This window comes from Antedon bifida, chromosome 5 (assembly GCF_963402885.1).
Source record: "Antedon bifida chromosome 5, ecAntBifi1.1, whole genome shotgun sequence".
Classification (NCBI taxonomy): domain Eukaryota; kingdom Metazoa; phylum Echinodermata; class Crinoidea; order Comatulida; family Antedonidae; genus Antedon; species Antedon bifida.
In genome coordinates, this window is record NC_136230.1 from 31086021 (window position 1) to 31109261 (window position 23241).

Sequence of the window (23241 nt, forward strand, 5' to 3'; positions counted from 1 at the left end):
CATAGTAACTAGTTATGTCAAAAAATAAAAGGTTCGAAAATTGGGCAATTTTCGAAAATTTCCCTGTACTATAGTACAGGGATTTTTTTCGAAAAGTGGCCAAAATATCCACTTTCTAAAATTCAATAATTATGCGATAATATTGCCATATATGCGCATATATTGTGTTATCATCACCTTATAGAGCCATAGTAACTAGTTATGGCAAAAAATAAAAGGGTCGAAAATTGGGCATTTTTCGAAAATTTCCCTGTACTTAGTACAGGGATTTTTTCGAAAAATGGCCAAAATATCCATTTTTTAAATTCAATAATTATGCGATAATATTGCCATATATGCGCATATATTGTGTTATCATCACCTTATAGAGCCATAGTAACTAGTTATGGCAAAAAATAAAAGGGTCGAAAATTGGGCATTTTTTGAAAATTTCCCTGTACTATAGTACAGGGATTTTTTCGAAAATGGCCAAAACATCCACTTTTTAAAATTCAATAATTATGCGATAATATTGCCATATATGCGCATATATTGTGTTATCATTATCTTATAGAGCCATAGTAACTAGTTATGTCAAAATATGAAAGGGTCGAAATTTGGGCATTTTTTGAAAATTTCCCTGTACTATAGTACAGGGATTTTTTCGAAAAATGGCCAAAATATCCACTTTTTAAAATTCAAAAATTATGCGATAATATTGCCATATATGCGCATATATTGTGTTATCATCACCTTATAGAGCCATAGTAACTAGTTATGTCAAAAAATAAAAGGTTCGAAAATTGGGCATTTTTCGAAAAATTCCCTGTACTATAGTACAGGGATTTTTTTCAAAAAATGGCTAAAATATCTACTTTTTAAAATTCAATAATTATGCGATAATATTGCCATATATGCGCATATATTGTGTTGTCATCACCTTATAGAGCCATAGTAACTAGTTATGTCAAAAAATAAAAGGTTCGAAAATTGGGCATTTTTTGAAAATTTCCCTGTACTATAGTACAGGGATTTTTTCGAAAAATGGCCAAAATATCCATTTTTTTAAATTCAATAATTATGCGATAATATTGCCATATATGCGCATATATTGTGTTATCATCACCTTATAGAGCCATAGTAACTAGTTATGGCAAAAAATAAAAGGGTCGAAAATTGGGCATTTTTTGAAAATTTCCCTTTACTATAGTACAGGGATTTTTTCGAAAATGGCCAAAACATCCACTTTTTAAAATTCAATAATTATGCGATAATATTGCCATATATGCGCATATATTGTGTTATCATCACCTTATAGAGCCATAGTAACTAGTTATGTCAAAAAATAAAAGGTTCGAAAATTGGGCATTTTTCGAAAAAATCCCTGTACTATAGTACAGGGATTTTTTCGAAAAATGGCTAAAATATCTACTTTTAAAATTCAATAATTATGCGATAATATTGCCATATATGCGCATATATTGTGTTATCATCACCTTATAGTAACTAGTTATGTCAAAAAATAAAAGGGTCGAAAATTGGGCATTTTTCGAAAATTTCCCTGTACTATAGCACAGGGATTTTTTTCGAAAAATGGCCAAAATATCCACTTTTTAAAATTCAATAATTATGCGATAATATTGCCATATATGCGCATATATTGTGTTATCATCAACTTATAGAGCCATAGTAACTAATTATGTCAAAAAATAAAAGGGTCGAAATTTGACCATTTTTCGAAAATGCCCAAAATATGCCTTTTTAAAATAATTTAATTTTAATTCTGGATAAAAAGTAATTCCTATAAACACTTTAATAAAAAAACAAAACAAACAACACTATATTACAACACAAACAATATCTTAAAATATACCTATTAATATTAATACAATACTAATACCTTTGAAGGTAGATTAATTGGACGTCATGATTAGTTCATTTTAACATCCAAAGTAAAAAAAAAAATTCAAGAAATGGAAAAGTCGGAAGATGGGCAGGTCTATTGAACCAGTTCATCTTTTCAATGAACGGAAATATTATCCTCATTTAAGGAATATAAAACATTGTTGAAAGCTAGGCCTTCTGGACTTATTAATTATGGCAGCCCAAATTGGCCTGCAGAGTAGAGCTTTATAGATGATGTATACTATACGCTGGTTTTCAAACATGCAACCGCCTTGCACTTCACACAATTCTCAAAATGTTGAACATGCAATAGAACCATTAATAGAACTTTACCCATGCAATAGAACTAAATAATGCATGTTATGAGATGCGAAATCAACCAATCAGATAGCAAGGATACACTCATGTGAAATATTTTGTGAACTTCAATTATAACTTATACCCTTTATTGTTGTGGTAAAATCCAACATTGGACAAATGAAAGAAATTTATGTATTAATAATAATATAATAATAATAAATATTTCTAGAGAGCACTTCGCCACTACAGGTGCTCAAGGCGCTTGTATTTATTCAATATTAGCAACATAAGTATTGTCTTTAGAAGGTGGGACCGCAGCCATAATGCCTAAACTAATAGCAGTAAGCATTAATAATTTATGTAGCACCATCATTAAGACATTCAAACAGCAAAACTATTTAAAAAAAAAACAAATATACATTCTGATAGAATTCAATATAAAAAATATTCTAAAGAAATATAAATAATATTGATTTTACATGGATACCCTTAAACATTCACTACTTTCAAAACAAAACTGTACATCCCTTTTGAAAAGGAAAATATTTGTTGATAAATGATAATATTTAGTGAAATATTCCAATAAAGGTCTAACCACACTAAAATAAAAAGATTTCTTGTTCAATTGCATAGTACTATGTGTCGTCATGTAAATTGTTTTGTTGAAACATTCTTGAACCTTGACCTTGCTGTATATTTTAAAAGGCTTGCTTTCAAGGGTTTGGTACTGACAACATTCCGTACAGCTGAAAAAAAGAATTTGAGAGCACTGGTGAGGAATTAACCTTTTAGAAATCAAGGGAAAATACACCGCTTTAAGATATCCTAGCCGAACTCTGAACTTTACCCACAACATACACATTCTGGTGTTGATATCTGGTGTTGATATCTGAGCATTAATAAGAAAATTAAGCATAAAGAAAAATCACAAAAAAACAAAAGATTTCAGCTATTTCAAGACAACTTATATATTTTATAAAATTACACAATGAAAAAATAAACATGCTTTAAAAAAGATAAAATTATTCAAAATAAACTTACTTAAAAATAAGAAATACAAGAAATCTTCACAGTCATCCTAAGGCAAAGGAAAACAAACAATAAAAATAAAAGCATGCAGAAGAAATATTTTTAAAATAACTTTTGAAATAATTATATGAAATTGTGATGTCTTTCAAGATCAAAGCAATATTAAAACCATTGATAAATATTGTTTTGCAAATGGGGTCGTGAGTGAGTGAGTTACATATCATATTCACTCTGTCTATCAAACAGTGACATTAAAATCAAATCATATGGACATCTATGAATGATTGACTGTAATGCTTAGTGCTAGCTGCCCGTACCAGGACCTCATGCAATTGTCTGGTGACTGGTCAGTTGCAGCAATGCTAACTAACCGTACCAGGACTGATGACTGGTCAATGGCAGTGTGTACCTCATGCAATAATTTTTTTTACAGCACAATTTACTTATATAAATATATATATAAAAAATAAAGTACATGAAATAGAAAACACATTTCACTCACGCCAGTCAGATGTCCGCGAATAAGTAGGAGATTTTAATCGACTGGGTGATCTTGATCGAGTGGGGGAGCGTGTTCTTGTAGGAGATCTTGTTTGTGTTGGAGATGAGATAGATTTTGAGACTGGTGAGAATAACCCACTTCTTTCTGGTGACATGGATCGTCTTGTTGAACTATGATCCCCTGGCCTAGAGCCTGGGCTTGGTGATAAAGTACTACGACGCAGTTCTTGCGCAATTCTTTCTCTGTCAACAAAAACAATCAACATTATAATACAATACAAGCAAAGTCATTACATTGTTTTTTAATATAATTACTGTATTGTACATGTCTGTGTATGTTTTATCACTGTTAAAGTTTACTATATAGATTGTTTTGGCATTTTTTGAAAAAAAATATCCACTTTTTAAAATTCAATAATTATGCGATAGTATTGCCATATATGCGCATATATTGTGTTATCATCACCTTATAGAGCCATAGTACCTAGTTATGTCAAAAAATAATCACTGTTAAAGTTTACTATATAGATTGTTTAGTTTTGTTTATAATGTTTTTAGTTTGTATGTAGTTTATGTTGACGGCACCAAAAAGTGTTGTTCAAAAAGTTATTATTATTATAATTGTTAAATGTGTGTTTGTTGGTGAGCATTTGTTTGTATATGTTTCATTGTAATTGTTACCTTGTGATATATTCAAGATTCATATTCAACCAACAAGTGCACAAAATCACACATTATTTGGATAAAGTTTTGTAAAAAATTGAAATGAATGAGTACTCACTTTTCAAATCTTTCACTTGTCAACTGTCTCTTAAACCTCTCACTTTCAGATTCCATTTGAGTTGTTCGTGATCTAAGATTCTGGATCTCTCTGGATTGGCTTTGGCTAAGGAATAACAATACAGAGTAATTATGACTTCAAAGGAACTGATAGATAATAAGAATTAGTGTCCTAAATAGGTAAATTAATTGTTTTTATATTCTTCACTGTATAATACTAGTGTAGTAAATAAAGTCATAGTGATATCCAGTTGTAACACTAGATGCTTTCTTGGGCCCGAATCTAACCCTAGCCATACACATAAGCTTGGTATGAACACCAGGCTAATGATATCAAGGTAGTGGGTTTGAGTCCACCCAAAAGTCTTCTGAAATGTACTTGGTAAAGTACAATTTACACCAGAGTAGAGCAAAACGTTTGAACAATTAACTCCTTGGCTCAAAGCTACTTTAAAGTAGTTATTAAATTTATGCATTTTATTATAAATAATTGTCGGGAAATATATTAAATATTGACTCTGACATTTTACTATCAGATAATGCCAGTCGATCTTTCAGAATTTGCAGTTCTGATCTTTGTTCTTGGCTCTCCAGTTGGTGTTGAAACTCTTTCTCTCTGTTTGCTTGCAATAAGCCTTCTAGGTTTCTGGAGGATGACTTCTCTGTCGTGATCTGGTTGCGCAGAAGATCACCTTCCTTCTTTGCATCTTCTAAGGCACTTTCAATCTGCAAATTATTATTTAAGTTATTACTCGCAATATTTCTGTCTACATATCTTTGTTGCTTAAACTATAGCTTATTCTGGTTGGTTTATTCTTTTGGGGCTCTTTCAATTGATTTCTGTCTTCATTATTCACTATTTCACACCGGTGAGGTCATAAGGTCAGATAAAAGCTAAATATCTCCATAGTAAAAAGAGTGTGTGGGAACACATACTTGTTCTTTTTGTATATTAGTGGCAGTTAGTTGTCTTGAAAGAGATTCCTTGGTTGTGTCTAGTTTCATGCAGAGTTCCCTGACAGCTGACAGATCTTGCAGAACGGCTTGCTTCTCCTCTTGTAGTTGTCTCAGCTCATCTTCCATGTTTGTCAATGACTTAGTCAGGTTTGATACTTGGATTTCATAGGCTTGTTGCGTTTTCTGTTGCTGTAAGACGGTATATATATATATTTATTTTATATCATTAGGCATATGTGGCCAGGGATTACCAATAGTAGATTAATCATAGGTGGTGGTAATTCCCTTGATACAGGGGCTATTTTGTGAACCAGTTAACCAGGGTAACCTTCTACTCATCTTGAATGATGAGCTGGTGCACACAGGTTATAACTGTGTACACTGGACCTACGGTTTATAGTCCTTATTCGAGAAGACTAGTTTCACCACCAGAACTAGGAGCGAGTCGGTCTCAAACCCATGGCAATATTGTTGGCTCTTTAGGTACAGTAAACGGCGCCCCTGCCTTAACCGCTCAGCCATATGTTAATATTCCTTTTCTATAATCAAAATTATTATACATTATTATACATAATTATACATACCTCTTGTAATTCTAATTCTAACATATGTATCCTGTCAGCAACTCTCTGTAATTCCGTTTGTTTCGTTAGCAACTCTACTTTAGCGTTGGTAGTTTCGTCAGCTTGCTGCGCTGCCTCGCTTTCCCAATGGTGAGCTTCCGTGGACACCGCACGATAGTTGTTTAGAAGCTCTGCATTTTCACGCTCCTAAATACAAAATTGAATAATTTGTTATTTTATATAATAATAATTTTCAGATATAAGATTATTTCGTTGGTAGCGAATACGTAATCTGCATATTGACACTAGCAGTTTCTTGTCAGGCATGGGCACCATCTAATTACTGAATTCATGATGACCTCGCTGTGACATGACCTTATTGTGAAATTGGTCTGAAAAACTTCCTAAAATATCAGAATGGCTAGAGGGATATTGAAAGGTGCGAACATGATTTTTATGTATATTTTATATGCAAATGACAATAAATGGAAATAATTTTCCACTGATGAATGAATGAATACGTCTCCTTTCTTTTTAAGAAACTTTAAGTCCTACCTTTGCTGCTAACAAGTCTTCCATCCTGGACACCTCTGAGATGTAATCTTGTATTTGTGCTTTTACAGACTCCCTTTCATTTATAGCTTCCTCCAGTTCTACATTTAATGCCTAAAATAAAAAACAGATATAGTAAGGTTCATCCATGCCTCCTCAGGTATAATCCCACTTGAGGTCTAATCCCACCCCCTACTTGATGTCTGATTTCACAAACAGTCATATCAGAGGGTATAGTCTCAGTATTGGTCTGGATGTAGGCCTCTCTATCCAGTTCAGATGAGTTTTCACAAGAAATGCTTACCAATCATTTTTTTCCTGAACCAGGGTTTTCCCGTGTATAGTCCCACCCACAAAGTCAGCCCAAATTTTGTGTTCTAGTAGGGTGGGATTATACCAGAGGATATATACTGTACTTGGAAATACACTTCAAATCTTCAATAATGCAGTAATTTACCAATTTAATAAATGACCAGAGTACTATTAGTTTATAAATAAGTTTCATTAGAAAGCACTGCTTTTATGATGAAGCCTGCTACAACATCAATGCAAGAATCAAACACAGGACTTTGGATTGCAAGGCAGACAGAAAGACCATCAATCTCTGACAAACATACCTGGTTTTCTCTGGTCATTGTGGACAGATCATCTTGCAAACGTCGATTATCACCGACAGCTACATCACGCCCATGGTTAATGTTTGACAACTCGTCTTTTGTGCCATCCAACTGCCGTCGTAAACTCCGAACTTCACGATCACGACTCGATAAATCATCATTTAATTTACTGAAAAATGAAAAAAGGATAATGTAATAATTAATGTGATATTGCAGATGAGGTCGCGGATGAGGTTAATGATGAGGTCGTAAATATTGATGGTAATGATGCAGTTGACGAAGGCATAAATGAAAATGCTGTCAATAATGTAGATGAGGTCACTGATGAGATCAATGATGAGGTCGCTGGTGAGGTCAATGATGAGGTCACTGATATTGATGGTGATGATGCAGTTGACAAAGATAGCATAAATAAAAATGTTGTCAATACTTACTCAAGCCTTGCCTCTAAGTCTCCAATTGTCATTCTAAGCTCACTAACAAACTTGTTTTTTTCATCTACCTCTCGTTCAAAACTGACCACCTTCTCCGTCTTTTCATCAACGGTCATCTGTAAACTGTCCTTGTCACGATCTACCTTACCAATGGTCATTCTCAATGTGTTGATCTCATCTCGTAGCATTGCATTATTTTTGTTCAAATCATCTGTAATTTAAAACAATATGTCCACATAAAATACAGTTTACATAGATATTAGATTATAATCAATGCTATTGAGGTGTTTGCATAAACGCTTAAGCTCTATCTACACTATCAATGTGACAAAAAAATGTGATGTGCCCATATATGGACATGATGATGTCATACCACTACCATATCTGGGTAAATCACTACCATATTTAAACACATGACACCTTCTTTTGTCAAACAAGTTTGATAGTGTAGACAGAGCTTTAGCTAATAAGGTTTATTTCTACAACAGTGTTAGGGTAATTATTTCTATTATTGAGTGTTTCAAGAATGTTTACTTACTAACTCTTTCTTCTAGTCTATTTCTAACAGTAAGAACTTCATTCAGCTCTCCATGTTTCTGTACAAGTTTACGTTGATGGTCACCTACTGTTTGTTCTGCATGCTCTGCTACTAATCTGAAATGCACCCAATGTGAGTAGTTAAGTTACCACCTTATAATAAAAAACAAGTACACACTTTATGGTTTATAATGGATCAGATGTGTTTTTGAATTCAGTTGGTAAATGATTTACCACTCATTTATCCGTTCTTTGTCATCATCTCCACTATGTAACCACAATAATCTTGATGCGTTTTAACATCAATTTTAAACCAAGTGTTTTTTTATTAATGTATAATAAGTTACTTTTTTAGACAAGTTTTGGCTTTCATACATCATTGTTTACTTTTTGTTTTTTTACTTTTAATGAAACAAATATTACAATATAATTGATTTGAAGCTATAAGACTTCTTCAAACCAGCTAAACTAAAGATAAATAAAATTTCTTGATTAGGCATTCTACGCAGCTTAACTTAAAACGTTATAAAACCTCTATTGAAGTCAATCTACCCAGTTTAACTTAAGCCAAAGAAAACTCCAAGATATCTCATTCTACACAGCTTAACTTAAACAGTTATACAACCTGTGTATACCTCATTCTATCCAGCTTAACTTAAGTAAAACAAAACCGCTTGATACCTCATTCCTACTCAGCTCAACTTAGACCAAATAAAACTTAAACTGTTATAAAACCTGTTCATACCTCATTTGTGTCGCTGTTGCTCGTTGTTGAGATGCCTCGTCGTTTGTTTCCTCCATTCTCAGTGACTGAGCTTTGACTTGGTCTTCTAATGTGTTGATCATATTCCTCATTGAGTTTACACGAGTTTGTAACGACGTCCTGTCCTGATCAGCCTGAAATAGGTAAAAAAGTTAAGAAAGTTAATTTATGTAAATAATTTAAGAACGGACTAAAATTGTGTCCACGAATTGGATACAATGGAAACCTTTGTCATATACCATATGGTAATATAATTCGAAAAGAAAAGAAACTTCATTTTTTGCTTTTTTGCAATCATCCATGGCAAATATATTAAAACACTTTTAGTTAGATTGAAGTCAAAACAAAACATCGATGCAAACATTATTTTATTATTATTATTATTATTACTAACTAAATAAAAAAAAATTAATACAAATGTATACAAACCTTCTGATAGGCTATTTCTAAATCTTCTATCTTCTGTTCATATCTGGCTTTCTCACTAACATTACCATCAATTGCAATCTAAAAAATAAATAATCAATTAATGTAAAGCTCTTTCTACACTATCAAACTAGTTTGACAAAAAATGTGTGATGTGCCCAAATATGGTAGTGATATGGCCAAATATGGCAGTGATATGATGTCATCGTGTCCATATATGCGCACATTTTTTTGTCACATAAAGTTTGAAAGTGTAGACAGAGTTTAACATATAATTCCTTTAACATTACTGTGTAGCATCATCACATAACAAAGATATCGTATAATGAGTGAATAGCAACCACGGAAGCAATAGAGCATAACAAACATCTGGGCATGCTCAGTAATTGGCAAAGTCTACGACTACTAAAATGTCCATGTTTTGCATAGTGAAGTTATTCAATATAGAATACCAGATCTATTCAAATAAAATCAAATAAACATTTACAAAACAAGAAATAAAAAGGCAAGTAGCCTAACCTTTAACCTTTCCCGCAGACTATCTCTCTCAGTCGTGATTCTTCTTGAATCAGATATTGCTGTATCTCTTTCAATTTCTACTCGTTTTAAAATGGACTGTGCTGCAATAGACGACCTCGATGCTTTAGGTGACTTCACTAACTCTATTCTCAATCTTTGTAACTCATCATTTGCCTGAAAATAAACAAATTATTATTTAACATGATTTAAAAACTTGCAGCTTAAACAGAGGAATCAAAGAGAAACTGTGATTTCATTGGGACTCATTGGAAGACAGATGTAGGAATATTTAGATAATTTTATTCATCATTATTAATTGTTATAAAATAATAATATATATAATAAATCCTACCTGTTCATATAGCAGTTTAGTTTTGTCTCTGTCAGCTGTTAACACTTTGACATTACTCTGAATCTAGATAATTAAATATGGAAAAATAAGAAAGATTATTATTATAAATAACAGTGATAATAATTTAATACACAGTGGAATCTATCCTTGCGACACCCCTATTTAGTGGACACCTCCATTAAGGGGACACCTTTATTAGGTAAATGTTATATGTTTTACACTACAGAAACCAGAAATTAAGGGGACACTTGTAATAGGGGCTTTACTGTAGTGATGATGTTGATTGGCAATATTTCGAATTAGTAAGTATTAAAAAAGAGATACATATTGGAAAAAACTCAATAAGGTAGGTCGTATTATAAATATTTTCTTACCTCAGCAAGATGTCTTTCAAATTTATCTAGAACTGTTTGCAGTTCATCTCGTTCTCTTCTTAACCTAAATATCTCAGTTTCATCAAAATTGCTCTATAAAAAAATGTTCACAAATAAATACAAACACTTAAAACATAAAAAATGAAGATTAATAAAATCAGACATTTAATAGGCCATTTTGCAGTTTTAATAAAGTTATTCACTTCTGTAGAAAAACAAAACAACAAAAATAATCATTTCACATATATTAAAACAAAACAAACGGTTAAATTACATTTTTTTCAGGCAAATAATTTTTTTCCCCATCCAGTTTTTGGTCTACTTTGTGACTTTAAAATGACATATTTAACAAAGAAAACATTTTTTTTCAGGGAGACAATATATCTTTAAATATTTAACAAAAAATGTTTTATTCTTTATAATTAATGTTCATACCTTTTCCCTAACTGGTGGTGTTCGTATTTTGCTTAAAGGACTTCCACTCTTAGTTCTGATGGATTTCATAATCTCATACTCCTTTTTGTAAAAATCTCTCTCGTCTTCAAGTACTTTGATGGTTGTCTCTAGATGTGACGACTGTAACACAAACAAATAAATATTTTTATCATTACTAAATCATTATTATCGAATAGAGTTGTGAATTATTTAATGGTAAGTTTATGCTGATCAATTTGAATAAATGTAAGAAATTATTCCAGTATTATTTTTTCAAATTATATTTACAATACTAAAAATAAAACTTTATTTATTCCCAAACTCCGGGGAAATTCATTTGGTTGTGGTATATAAAGATTCACAAAACAGATTACAGATTCATTTATTTATTGTTCAAAATATTAATGGAAATTACAGTGCTCATAAACCTTGGCTTGCCTAAAATAAATAAATATAAATGGCACACAAAAAGGCAAGCACAAGCACAACAATCATAATAAAATAAAATCTAAAATACAATATGTTAAAAAACAAATAAAATCAGGTTCATATTACACAGTATTTCACAGGAAAGTGTCCCAAAAGAGGGGTACTCGTGCTGTATTACAACCACTATTCTCACAACTAGTAAATTACCTTTAGGGCGGCAGATTTTGATGGGCTGCTTGACCGACTACGCAGTGGGCTGTTACTAGGACTTGATAACACAGACTTGTTCTTCATAAGTTTATTCAAGACGTCCACTTCACCTTTCAAGTAATCTCTTTCTTCTTCAATCGTTTTAATATAACTATCCATCTTTGTTGGTGATTTGTCGCGCCGTCCTTTGCTGCCTTTTGTTCTAAGACGTTCCAATTCCAGGACGAGTTCTCGTTCTGCGGAAGAACACAACAACGTTGAATACATGTTGGTACACAATAATTCCAATCACAAATTAAGCAATTATATTACTATTATAAATGCTCTGTAATTCTTGCTATTTTTAGGCAGACTTTAAACAATCAAAGATCATAAAATAACAAAAAAGTATCTGTTTGAAAAAAAAGCAGTAGCTTCTTCTAGCCTGATTTCTCAAGTAATTCATATTAAACTGAGATCAATAAAACATTTTACATGCGCCGGTGAAGAAGACAAAAGATGACAATGTATGCTCCGGTGAAGGAGACAAAAGATAACAATGCATTGTAAACTTAATGTAATATACGTGACTATATTTAATTCATGTGCGTGATAATTGCTAAGGAAAATTATTTTTCAAAACTTAATTTAACTAAACAAATAATACAGATCAATATTGAAGAATGGTTAAAGGGAGAGTGCAAGAAAACAGTGTATTTAAAGTAACTACTATTGTACTGTGCAAAAATATAGCGATATTGTTGCTTTTTTACACACAAGGGAAATAGGACAAACCAACAAAACAATTACATTTGCAACAAAGCATATCCAAACATTTCAAATATCAATGTGGATTAATTAGTTTTTATGCCTTGTTGTTATGCCTTCTTTATGCTTTTTATCTTCATTGTTTATTTTGGTTGAATGCTTTTTTAATGCGTTTTGGTTGTACATATTTTAGTAAATATTTATTTTATTATGGTTTTATTTTCAAGGTACAGTAGTAGTAGTGGTTTGCAGCATTACTTAATACATATTAGTTTAATACATATTACTTAATACATATTAGTTTAATACATATTACTTAATACATATTAGTTTAATACATATTACTTAATACATATTAGTTTAATACATATTACTTAATACATATTAGTTTAATACATATTACTTAATAGATATTACTCTAATACATATTACTTAATACATATTAGTTTAATACATACAGTATTACTTAATACATATTAGTTTAATACATATTACTGAATACATATTACTTAATACATATTAGTTTAATACATATTACTTAATACATATTTTCACCATTGCAGCAATATAAAGAGACATGGGAAATACGATCGTCTTGTATCGCGACATGCTCTTTAATAATCCAATAACCAATAACGTGCTTCGCTGAGGTTTGTTATTGTTGTTGAATCATAACGACTAAACTAATATGATGGACCAACGATCATTATTGTAATTAACTAGTATGCATATTCATCTTTCACTGACAATGGATTCTGTTTACTACAACACTCATGCAAAGTCAATTGATGCAGATAGATACAGCATAGAACAACTATGTCATGTAAAGGGAATGTCACTTAAGGTTAGGAAATGTTCAGTATATGCTTTAAATAAACAATTAATTTTAAATAATAATAACATATAACAACTGATTAAAGTAAGTTCCCCTCAAGGTCTTAATGTACTGAGTTCACAGTACACTAAAGTCAGAGTAGGCCAAAACATCACATCTTACGAAACAGAAATTGAGCTTTGACCTTACCATTTGAGGTGAGTTTGTTGACTCGATCGCTAAGCTTCCTCTTGTCTTCTTGTACTTTGTGCATCATCTCTCTGAGGTCGTTCAACTCTGCATCCTTGATTTGCTGCTCTCTTGTCAACTGCTCAACATCCGACAAAATATTTTTCCGCTCCTAAATTAAAAAAAAAATTAGATATTTCAACAATCATATAGTCAACTCTTATAACACTGTTAGGCCTAATACGTGTGGTTTTTCCAAAAACTCTTGTATTCATAATAATATGTTTTTAATGGTCAAACTACTAGTACTACTTTTGAACATTAAATATGTATTGTCTTCCTGAAAACGTAAGTGAATAACTTGATTAAAAATACAAAATAACCTATTCAAAGTCTGAGTTACATAATCTTCATTTTTCATGTTTTTGGGGGCAGTGCATCTTTAAGAAAAGTCTGGTTTTGTGAGAGTTTGGGAGAGAGTACACTACGTGCTAAACAACAAGCAAACAGCAACACATTAATATCCATACATTCTTTCTTAGATACAGCCAAGTTTAAACTTGAGTATTCATCATACCTGTCTCATCTGGTTCATTTCCAACTCCACCGATTCTAACTCATGTATCGTGTGCCTCAGTTCAACCTTAGCCTCGGAGACATCCTGATCGGCTGCCGCGATCGCCACATCTTTGTCAGTTTGCAGTCGTTTTGTTAGACGATCAATGTCTTGCAGTTCTGCAACCAGTTCCTGGTTCTTAAGACCCAGTTCATCAGCAGTGGTGACAGCATCTTCTCTGTTGAGTAGAGCCTCTTTCAAACGCTTCTCAAGATCACGGTTTGCCTCTTGCAGGTAGTCAATCTGGAATACAACAAAAATGTTTAAGCCTTGTCTACACTATCAAACGTTATGTGTCCTAATATGGTAGTGATATGCCCATATATGATAGTGCTATGCTTAAATATGGTAGTGATATGACATTTTCATGTCCATGGGCACATCACATTTTTTTGACACATAAAGTTTATGTGTGTAGACAATGCTTTATACTGATACCAGACAAATATTTTTTTCCAGAATTTTATTTTTTAAACAGTTTTTCCTCTGAAAGTTCATAAATGAATGATTCATTTCAAAGGTAATTTCTGATTTATTTTAAAACAATTCAATGAATTTCCAAATAGCTTTGTTAGTACATTCAAACAATAACTCTAAAAAGAGACATTTTACCTGAATGTTCAGATGAGACACCAATCGGTCATTTCCTTTGTTTTTGGCTTCCATGGAAATGACATCATACGGCCTCCCGCCCTCAAGCTGCCGCCCAAGACGACCAATCTCTTGATCACGAGTATCAACCTATATAATAGTAAATAAAATAGAAAAAGAATATACAGTATTATTAAGAATATAATATACAGTATATTAATAAAATACAGATTTCAATGATAATGATATGGAGTAAGAGCAGTTTTCTGTTTGGGCTCATGCCTATTACTTGCTCCTGGCAAGATTAATTGTAAAACGTACTTTTAAGAACTTTTGCCGAATAAAAATTATTATTATTATTATATTGTATTAGAACAAAGAAAACTAAGTTTAGAAAAGAACAACTGTACTAAACATATACTGTAGTAACTCTAACTTATCAACCATAAATCAAATATGTATGAGACTGTAGTGTTAATTCATAAATAACTAACAGCCTTGTATTAATAATTTAAAATCTACGGCATTATGCTTGGTACTGTACTATATTAATAAATGGAATTTGCTTACATTTGTTTTTACTATACATACTTTTGCAAATGTTTTTTTTTTAAATATTATTTATATTTTATATTTTTGGTTTTGAGGGGCCTATTCATTACAAGCTATGCTTTCATTTCTCCTCCCCATTATTTAAGTTATTAGTATTTAAAGAGAAATAATATGAAAATGAAGTAGGTCTACAGCATCTACTGTATATTTACACCGTATATTTCATTTTCAAAGAATACAATACATGTACATTATAAACATTATTGCACAGTAAACACTTTACAATAAAGTATGAATTAATATTATATTATTATTAAGTATTAAATAGTGATATTGATTTGTCTATTGGTAATAGAAAAGTTATGTATTAGAAGTTTGTACAACGGAGAAATATGATGCCATTAATCAAATAATTGAACAACCATAGATTGAAACAAAATCCATTAAATAAATAAATTCATAAATTAATAATGTTATGTTTTACAGTATATTGTGATGTACTACTGTATAAATACAAATGTACATTGAATTACACATAGCTACTACTATTTTACTGTAGTTTATTTTATACAAAAACAATTGTTTTAATATATTTTATTTTTAAAATAAAAAACGGTTAATTATTTATAATATAAAAAGCCTACTGTACATACAAGCAATGCTTAAGTACAGATACTGTAATAGTGGTACACGAATAAAAGTATGGAAGGCAATCACTGCCAAAAATACAAAAGTAAAACAAACAACGTACTTTCTTTGTATTAATTTAGATCATTCGTTTGTGAAAGTACGTTGTTTGTTTTACTTTTGTATTTTTGGCGGTGATTGCCTTCCATATAAAAGTGTCACTAAATTTAATAATATTAATAATGTCATCAAATAAGGTAATAGCAACAATGTACAGTAGTGAGCTGGAGTAATGGTAATATTTAGTCATAATTAAACAAAACCATTCTATGAAACGATATTATTATTTTAAAATAAAAAATAAGTTTTTTAGTTTTTAATATAAAAAGCCTAAGGCAATACAAAAGTACAGTTGAACTGTGTAATAATAAAGAAGTGAAGACACATTATTAAAAAACATATAGTTTATTATTAATATTATTAATTATGCCATAAAAGGAGAAGTATACCAATTAATAAATCAACTACAAATGCCATAGAGGTAATAAAGTTGACAAATTGATTAATTAATGTCCATAAAGCATTTTATGATTTGTTGGCCTTCGAAAGAGAATTGTACTTTTGTTATGCATGTTTTTTGTTTGTTGTAAAATAGTGCTGGTAATAGTGTATAGTAATAGTATACAGTTCGGTTTGGTGGTAACACAAATCATTAGTTTGTGTAGTTAGTTTTAGTTCAAGTTTCTTTTATAAATAACACTGTCGCAGTCGAAGCTGAATTACTGTATATTTACATTAAAATGTATAAAACGATAAAAGTATTTAAAAACAGTAAAAATTATACATCTAAGAAACAAATGGAAAAAACAGATTCTTGTTTAATAAATATACCATTTGTTAATGAATGACATGCACTGAATTAATCTTGCATGATATTGAATAAATTAATGTCATATGATATTTATTTTCATCAGCTGTCTTTAGTAAGTTATCAAATCAATTATGATTGACTCTCGTCTAGTTTCTCACACTTCAGTGATCATATTCATAAATCATTTAAATCCTCTTATTATTCACAAGTTCGAAACTAGCCCAGCAGACCCAGGGTAACTAGATACCATTCAAACAACAATTAGGATACAAAACAATGCTTTCAATTTGTATTCACACTTAGAATACACAACAATAGGGAACATGAGCAATATCTGGTAACAATGAATACTATTGTGTTTAAGTCATTCTAGTAATTCGGCCAATTCACATTTACCAGTTGACCTACTTTAAGGGTGTTAGTAATAGAGGTTTAACTTTTTAAGGTATATATAATGCTATACAGTAGAACCCTCCTTTGAGACACCTTTATCCAGGGGACACACCTATTAATAGGATACGTTTGCATAAAACTAACAAGGGGAAATATATTTTGTAACACTACAGCCAGAGTGACGGATCCAGGATTTTGAAATAGAAGGCCCAGGGCCTAAAAATTGTGTGAAGTGCTTAACTTAAGCTAAAAATGTCCTATATTTTGCATTATAATTTTAGAAAATTTAGGTGGGAGGGGAGGGCTAGCTGAGCCTAATGAGGAAACCCCTATTTATGATTCAAAGCCACTGATTAAATACAGAATGAGAATACTTGATCAGTATATTATCAAATAAGAGTGAATTCAACTTCAAATAGAATTAAGAGTTTACTTAAGTACAAACTCTACTGTTAAGTGTTCATAATAAAACAGTAATTGACCTTTGGAACAGTCAGTGTACTATAGCATATGAAATGATTTAATTTATTTACTACACTACAGGCAGACAGCTATTTGAGTTTGATTATAAAAACAATGGTAGTATGCAGTAGGCCTGACAGTAAAGTAATTACAATTTTTTTTGGTATGGATTTGGGGGAGGGGTGTACGGTAAGAGATTGTATATACCAACCAAGAGCATGTATTGCTATTAAATAAGGTCTCCCTAATTAAACATTTATATTTGTGTTCATATTCAAACAAACCCTATAGACATCATGTTTAAATCCTATGATTAATATTAATAACTTACCCCAGTTTTAGATCTGGAACGTCTACCTGTACTATATATTCCTCGGTTCATTTTAATATAGTTTATCCACAGTGAACATTACACAATAAATGTTGATATAAATAAATGCACTAAAAAGACTAGGTACATAGGAAGATCCAAATACTTAAGCTAAGCCAGTAAGCTAGTTATCCCCAGCGGCCTAGCATTCACAAAGTAAGCTATCCACAAAAGGTATTCAAATACCACAATATTTAGACAGACTAAACAATTTCAAAAGCTAACTGGAGGTAAGCAAGTTCATTAACATTTCAAAAAACTCAGCCTATCATAAACTGATTGTGGGACTCCATTCAAATAGATAGATAATTGATTACTTTATCAATGGAGTGTTTGTATGCAAATTATTAACCAATCACAAACAAGAAACACTTCTCTGTTAACCAATAGCTTTAAAGGAATTCTAAAGTATCAAAGGTCATTGCCTATAAAAGGTAATCTGATCCACATGTAGCGTACTTGGCAACCATCGCTAGGATAATCCATTATCAGTATAGGGATGTTTAAAATTAATCATATCTTCAAATGATAATTATTTACATTTGTATGTCACTATGGAATACATAAATTCTTGTTTACATTATTAATCCAGACCACATTGCTAATCTGGCAATTTTTTTTTCTTCTGCATCTACGAGGGTAATTAAGGAACTGTAAAAATACCTAAAATTAAAATGTAGTATTTAAGCTTTTTACCTTATATATAACAACCATTACATTGTGAGGTGGTTTCCCAAATGAAATATGATACTAGGTATGAATAATTTTAATAAATATTATTACTTAACTGAAGTGTTTTATTATTTATTGTGCATTTATGAATTTGCAAAATATAATGGGATGATAGTATTATTATGCGGTCAGAAAAACTAGAATTTTTATTTATCAATCAATCAATTTTTTTTGATATTTTTTTTTATCAAAATTTGATTTAATTTAATTATGTTAGTATTTGCATGGAGAAAATATCTATATATTTCCTCCATGGTATTTGCCATTTTTTATCCAGTTATATTATCAAATTAAAAAAAAGTTAATTATTTTGCATTGATATGTACATTTTGTGTTTGCTATTCAAAAAATGATAAATAATCAAAAAAACCCACCTGTTTTCTCAAACTACGAATTGCCTTTTCATATGATTCATTCAATTCCCGTAATTGTTCAACCTCCCTCTGCAGCTCTTCAATTTTACCATCTGCAACTTGTAAAAGATCAGCAACATATGGATCAAGTACAACAGAAGCAGAGGGGGTGCGTGTATCGTGTGAAGGCAGTACTGTAGAATCAATGTCCATACGCTGTCGTCTGAATGGGATGTTTTTTTTTCTTCCACCTGAAGCGGGAGAATATAGTTTTTATGAAAACCAAAATAAATCAATAAAACTTGAATTGATCAATTAAAAAAATAAATTAAAAAAAATGTTTAGTTATTGTCTTTTGTGTGTTAGTCCACCAGTTGGTGTTTCGATTTTTGTCTGAAAAATGTGAGCTCAAGTATTATACGTATGAAATGCCATATGTGCCAAAATATTTGTCTTTTTACTAACAATTTCGGTCTAGAAGTTATAACTACAATTTAACAGATAAACCAGATGTAAAAAATAACATTTGTTGACTAATTATACTGGCAGCTAAATTATTAATACAAATATGAATATTTTATTTAAATATTAATTATTAGTAATTATAGTTTTAACAATTATGAATTGACAAATATTTACCTGGTGTTTGCACAACCGCTTTGAAGTTTTTCTCCTGCAACTGTGCGATTCTGTCAGACTTCTGCTTTGACTCTTTCTCAACGGTACGCACTTTATGAACGTATTGAGTATTAAGGAAGCGAAGATCTGCGTTTTCATGCTCAAGTTTGCGAATTGATGACTTTAGGCTCTTACTGGTGGAGTCTAGATCCTCTCGGACCTTGATTAGTTGGAGATGCAGGTCGTTGTTTTCTTTTACTAGCTTTGCATTGTCACTGCGGTAAGGCTCGATTTGTTCCTCCCATGTGCCTTTCTCGTGAATGACTTGGCTAGCCTACAAGAATATGATTTATTTTTAATAAAAAAAAAAAAAGAAAAATAAACATTAATAAAATCAGACCTTGAATAGATTATTTTGTAGTTTTAATCAAGTTAATCACTTTCGTAGAAAAAAAAACCCAAAAAAATAATGTTCACTTATAAAATGACAAAATAAATGGTTAAATTCAACCAAAAACCCATTGGCTGGGAGCCGATTTGACTATTTTTTGACATTATTAGGTGACATTAAAATGGCATACTACACATCTTGAACCCTTTTTTAAAAAGAACTTTGAAATTCACTATACTATTATAATAATAATTTATATTTTTACAGCTTTAAAGGCCAGGTGGGGGCAAAAAATTTCTATTGATCATACATTGCAATAATTATCGATCCATAGTTTCCCCTATGTTTCATAATTTTGGGGATTTTATTTGTGTTACACAAGCTTGTTGAAAATAAGCACTTTCTTATCAGTGGGGGGATAGTTCAAATTACACAGTAAAATCTCTATTCTTTTGTACACAAATTTTGTAAATAGAGAGGCATTTTAAAAAGCTATGAAAAATAAACGGTGTGGTAAAAAATGTTATCAGATGACTAAATATATGTAATATAACTTGAATATTACATTTCTGGTATTTTTATTCAACTTCAGATTTTTATTTTCATGCTATAGCAAAAATTATCCACCGTATATCCACCATCTTTTTTCACCTTCTAGGGAGTCACCAGACATGTTATTATATTAGGTTAACTACCTAACTACTGAAAAAAAGTATTCCTGGTTTTTATGGAAGAATTTTACCAAATTTTGTATTTGACCATATTAAGGGAAATTCATGTTTTTTCATCTTGATTTCTGCTACAAATATTTGATTTATGTACAAATAACCAAATATTATATTTAAAATTCATGCCTGTACCTGAGCTTTAAGATCTATCTATCAAAGGAATTTAAAACAAAATAATATCATATTCTAAAGTATGGAAAATAGTATACTGCCCTCTACACGTGAATAATGATGTGACATCATGGTTACAGTATCTCATTAACATAATCGCATGTATTCCAGCTGACAGAACAGGTGGACCATAACATCATCAATTATGGACTACACATGTCCAACATGTAATAATACCCAGAATAACATGCCACTTTATACATTTTAACCAGCAATCTATGACAAATTTCTTTCAAGCATATTTTTAAAAGTTTCAAATATGCCTATTATTAGTTTATGTTCAGCAAAAATGAAGAGGTTATGGGATAGCCTTTATTATGGTTAATATGGTGAACTTTTTTTCTGTTTAAAATCATACCATGATCAAGTATAATCCCTCCGCCTAATTTTATACCCTGCAAACCTGGGTCATATCAATATTATATAGCTCTGTCTACACTATCTAACTAGTTTGACAAAAAATGTGTCCCAAATATGGTAGTGATATGCTCAAATATGGTAGTGATATGACATCATGTCCATGAGCAGATCACATTTTTTGTGACATAATCTTTAATAGTGTAGACAGAGCTAAAAATATTCATAAGTTAAATACACGTTCAAAAACAATAAATTGAATTGTAATATTGCAGCTATAGTTACCTGTAGTTTAGATTTCTTTAGACTCTCAGTTGTGTGTATCAGATCATTAAAAAGCTTTTCAACCAACGGAAGTGTTTCTATTCCCAAAGCTTGTCGATAGCCCAGTTGGTCCAGCCGCTTTCGCAAGTTTGTAAACTTGCGTTCCGTCGCAGTGCTCATAATTATTGGTTAAGCTGTAAACAAATATTTATTTTATCACATTTGAATTTACAGGTATTTCAGGTGTAGAAACTTTTTTATTCGAACTTCAAGCTGATACTGTAGGACTAAGAAGGTAATCAATGATCAGGACTATGCACGGTCAAATAAATAAAATACAAAACCAACTAAATTAAACACCTATGTTATGTAAATAATCAACCTAAATTAAATAATTGAGGCCTTAAAAAGTAGTCCTGATCGTCTAATTATGAATGAGGTCTGATCATCTACATTAATACTAATAGGTCTACACTACTACTAGTCTAGCCTAGTATTTATCGATAATCAATTTAATTAGAATTGATTAGTATTTTACTATTACTTTATTAATTAGGCCTAGGTACAGTACCTAGCAGTAGTAGATAGTAGCCTGTACAACTACAGTAGGTAATTAATTGAATGATTGATTGGAATGTTTGCATTTTATTTTAATATTATATTAATTATAGGCCTAAGGGGCCTAGGCCTATTATTATTTCTAGGCCTCTAGGAATTAGAATAGAGGTTAGATCAGGGATAGGCATAATAAAAAAATTATGAAACCCCACAAGCTTTGGTTGACAACTTATGGCCATTTGTGCTAGGCCTAGTATTAATATTCCGCTGTGATTTAAACAGTCACTCTATCCGCAACACAAACGGTACTCGTGTAGTAGCCTTCACATAGGAAATGAGTCTTTACTTTAGGCCTAGCCTTCCATTTTCATAACACGTTTCATTTCCGGCCTTGGTTTACTCAAACACGACACGACAACTAGGCCTAGAATTACCAAATTCTAGATAACAATTATCTAAAAGTTTTTTTATATCAATTGACCATAAAAATACCTTACTTTTACACATAAATTGTTGATGATATTAAAATTAAAAACATCGTCGATCGTCAAAAAACATGACAAATTCGAGTTATCGCGCCACCCACAGGAAGTGCGCCGCCAATAATTTTGTCGAAAAGGGGGGCGCGTAGAGATGATGTGAGAGCAGCTAGCTAAAGTCTCTCTTTTATCCAAATGTCTCTTTGACGTCTCAAAACTAACCCAAACATATAACTGTATATGTATTATTTGCTGCTAAATAACAATGCTGCGGGTATCAATGGTTGGATCTCAATGGATAAAGTAATCAATTTTAATTTAAAAAGGGCATGCGAAAGTTTAACTAATCTTATATTTATTATATTCAATTTCATTTATTGATTTCATTGAACATTATAACAGTAATTTACACAATGAACAATGACACAGAACGAAAAATATGTTGCAATAATTATCATTATAACTTCAATATAGTAATAAACCACATGGTGATACACTGAACATTAATTACGGGTACTATAGTTATTGATTGAGTTATTATCTTAAAATGTATTTTATGATTATAATATAGTTTATTTCCCAACTGCATATACATAGGCCTACATAAACGCATCATATTTTGTACAACCGCTACTTTATAAATGTATAAACGTAGCTCAACTAGTACAATATTATATATCCACCACCTACATTAGG

At 31.1% G+C, this 23241-nt stretch overlaps 1 protein-coding gene across 2 annotated transcripts; it reads right to left on the minus strand.

Annotated features, from left to right (window-relative positions):
• Window positions 1-1773: 1773 nt before the first annotated feature.
• Window positions 1774-22609, minus strand: LOC144842058 (centrosomal protein of 135 kDa-like). 2 transcript variants are annotated; one of them, XM_078698413.1, is made up of 25 exons: window positions 22564-22609; window positions 21530-21702; window positions 19619-19931; window positions 19001-19230; window positions 14641-14769; window positions 13990-14271; window positions 13434-13584; window positions 11660-11898; window positions 11024-11164; window positions 10589-10681; window positions 10215-10277; window positions 9863-10036; window positions 9347-9424; window positions 8900-9051; window positions 8156-8271; window positions 7618-7828; window positions 7184-7352; window positions 6570-6680; window positions 6036-6221; window positions 5431-5640; window positions 5018-5220; window positions 4496-4600; window positions 3716-3957; window positions 3226-3262; window positions 1774-2930 (listed from the first exon to the last, which is right to left on the minus strand). In XM_078698413.1, exons 2-24 carry the CDS (start codon window positions 21686-21688, stop codon window positions 3258-3260), a joined length of 3762 nt encoding a protein of 1253 aa, XP_078554539.1. In that variant the 5' UTR covers window positions 21689-21702; window positions 22564-22609; the 3' UTR covers window positions 1774-2930; window positions 3226-3257. The 2 variants fall into 2 exon arrangements, with proteins under 2 accessions (XP_078554539.1, XP_078554538.1); XM_078698412.1 differs by lacking the exon at window positions 3226-3262.
• Window positions 22610-23241: the final 632 nt, after the last annotated feature.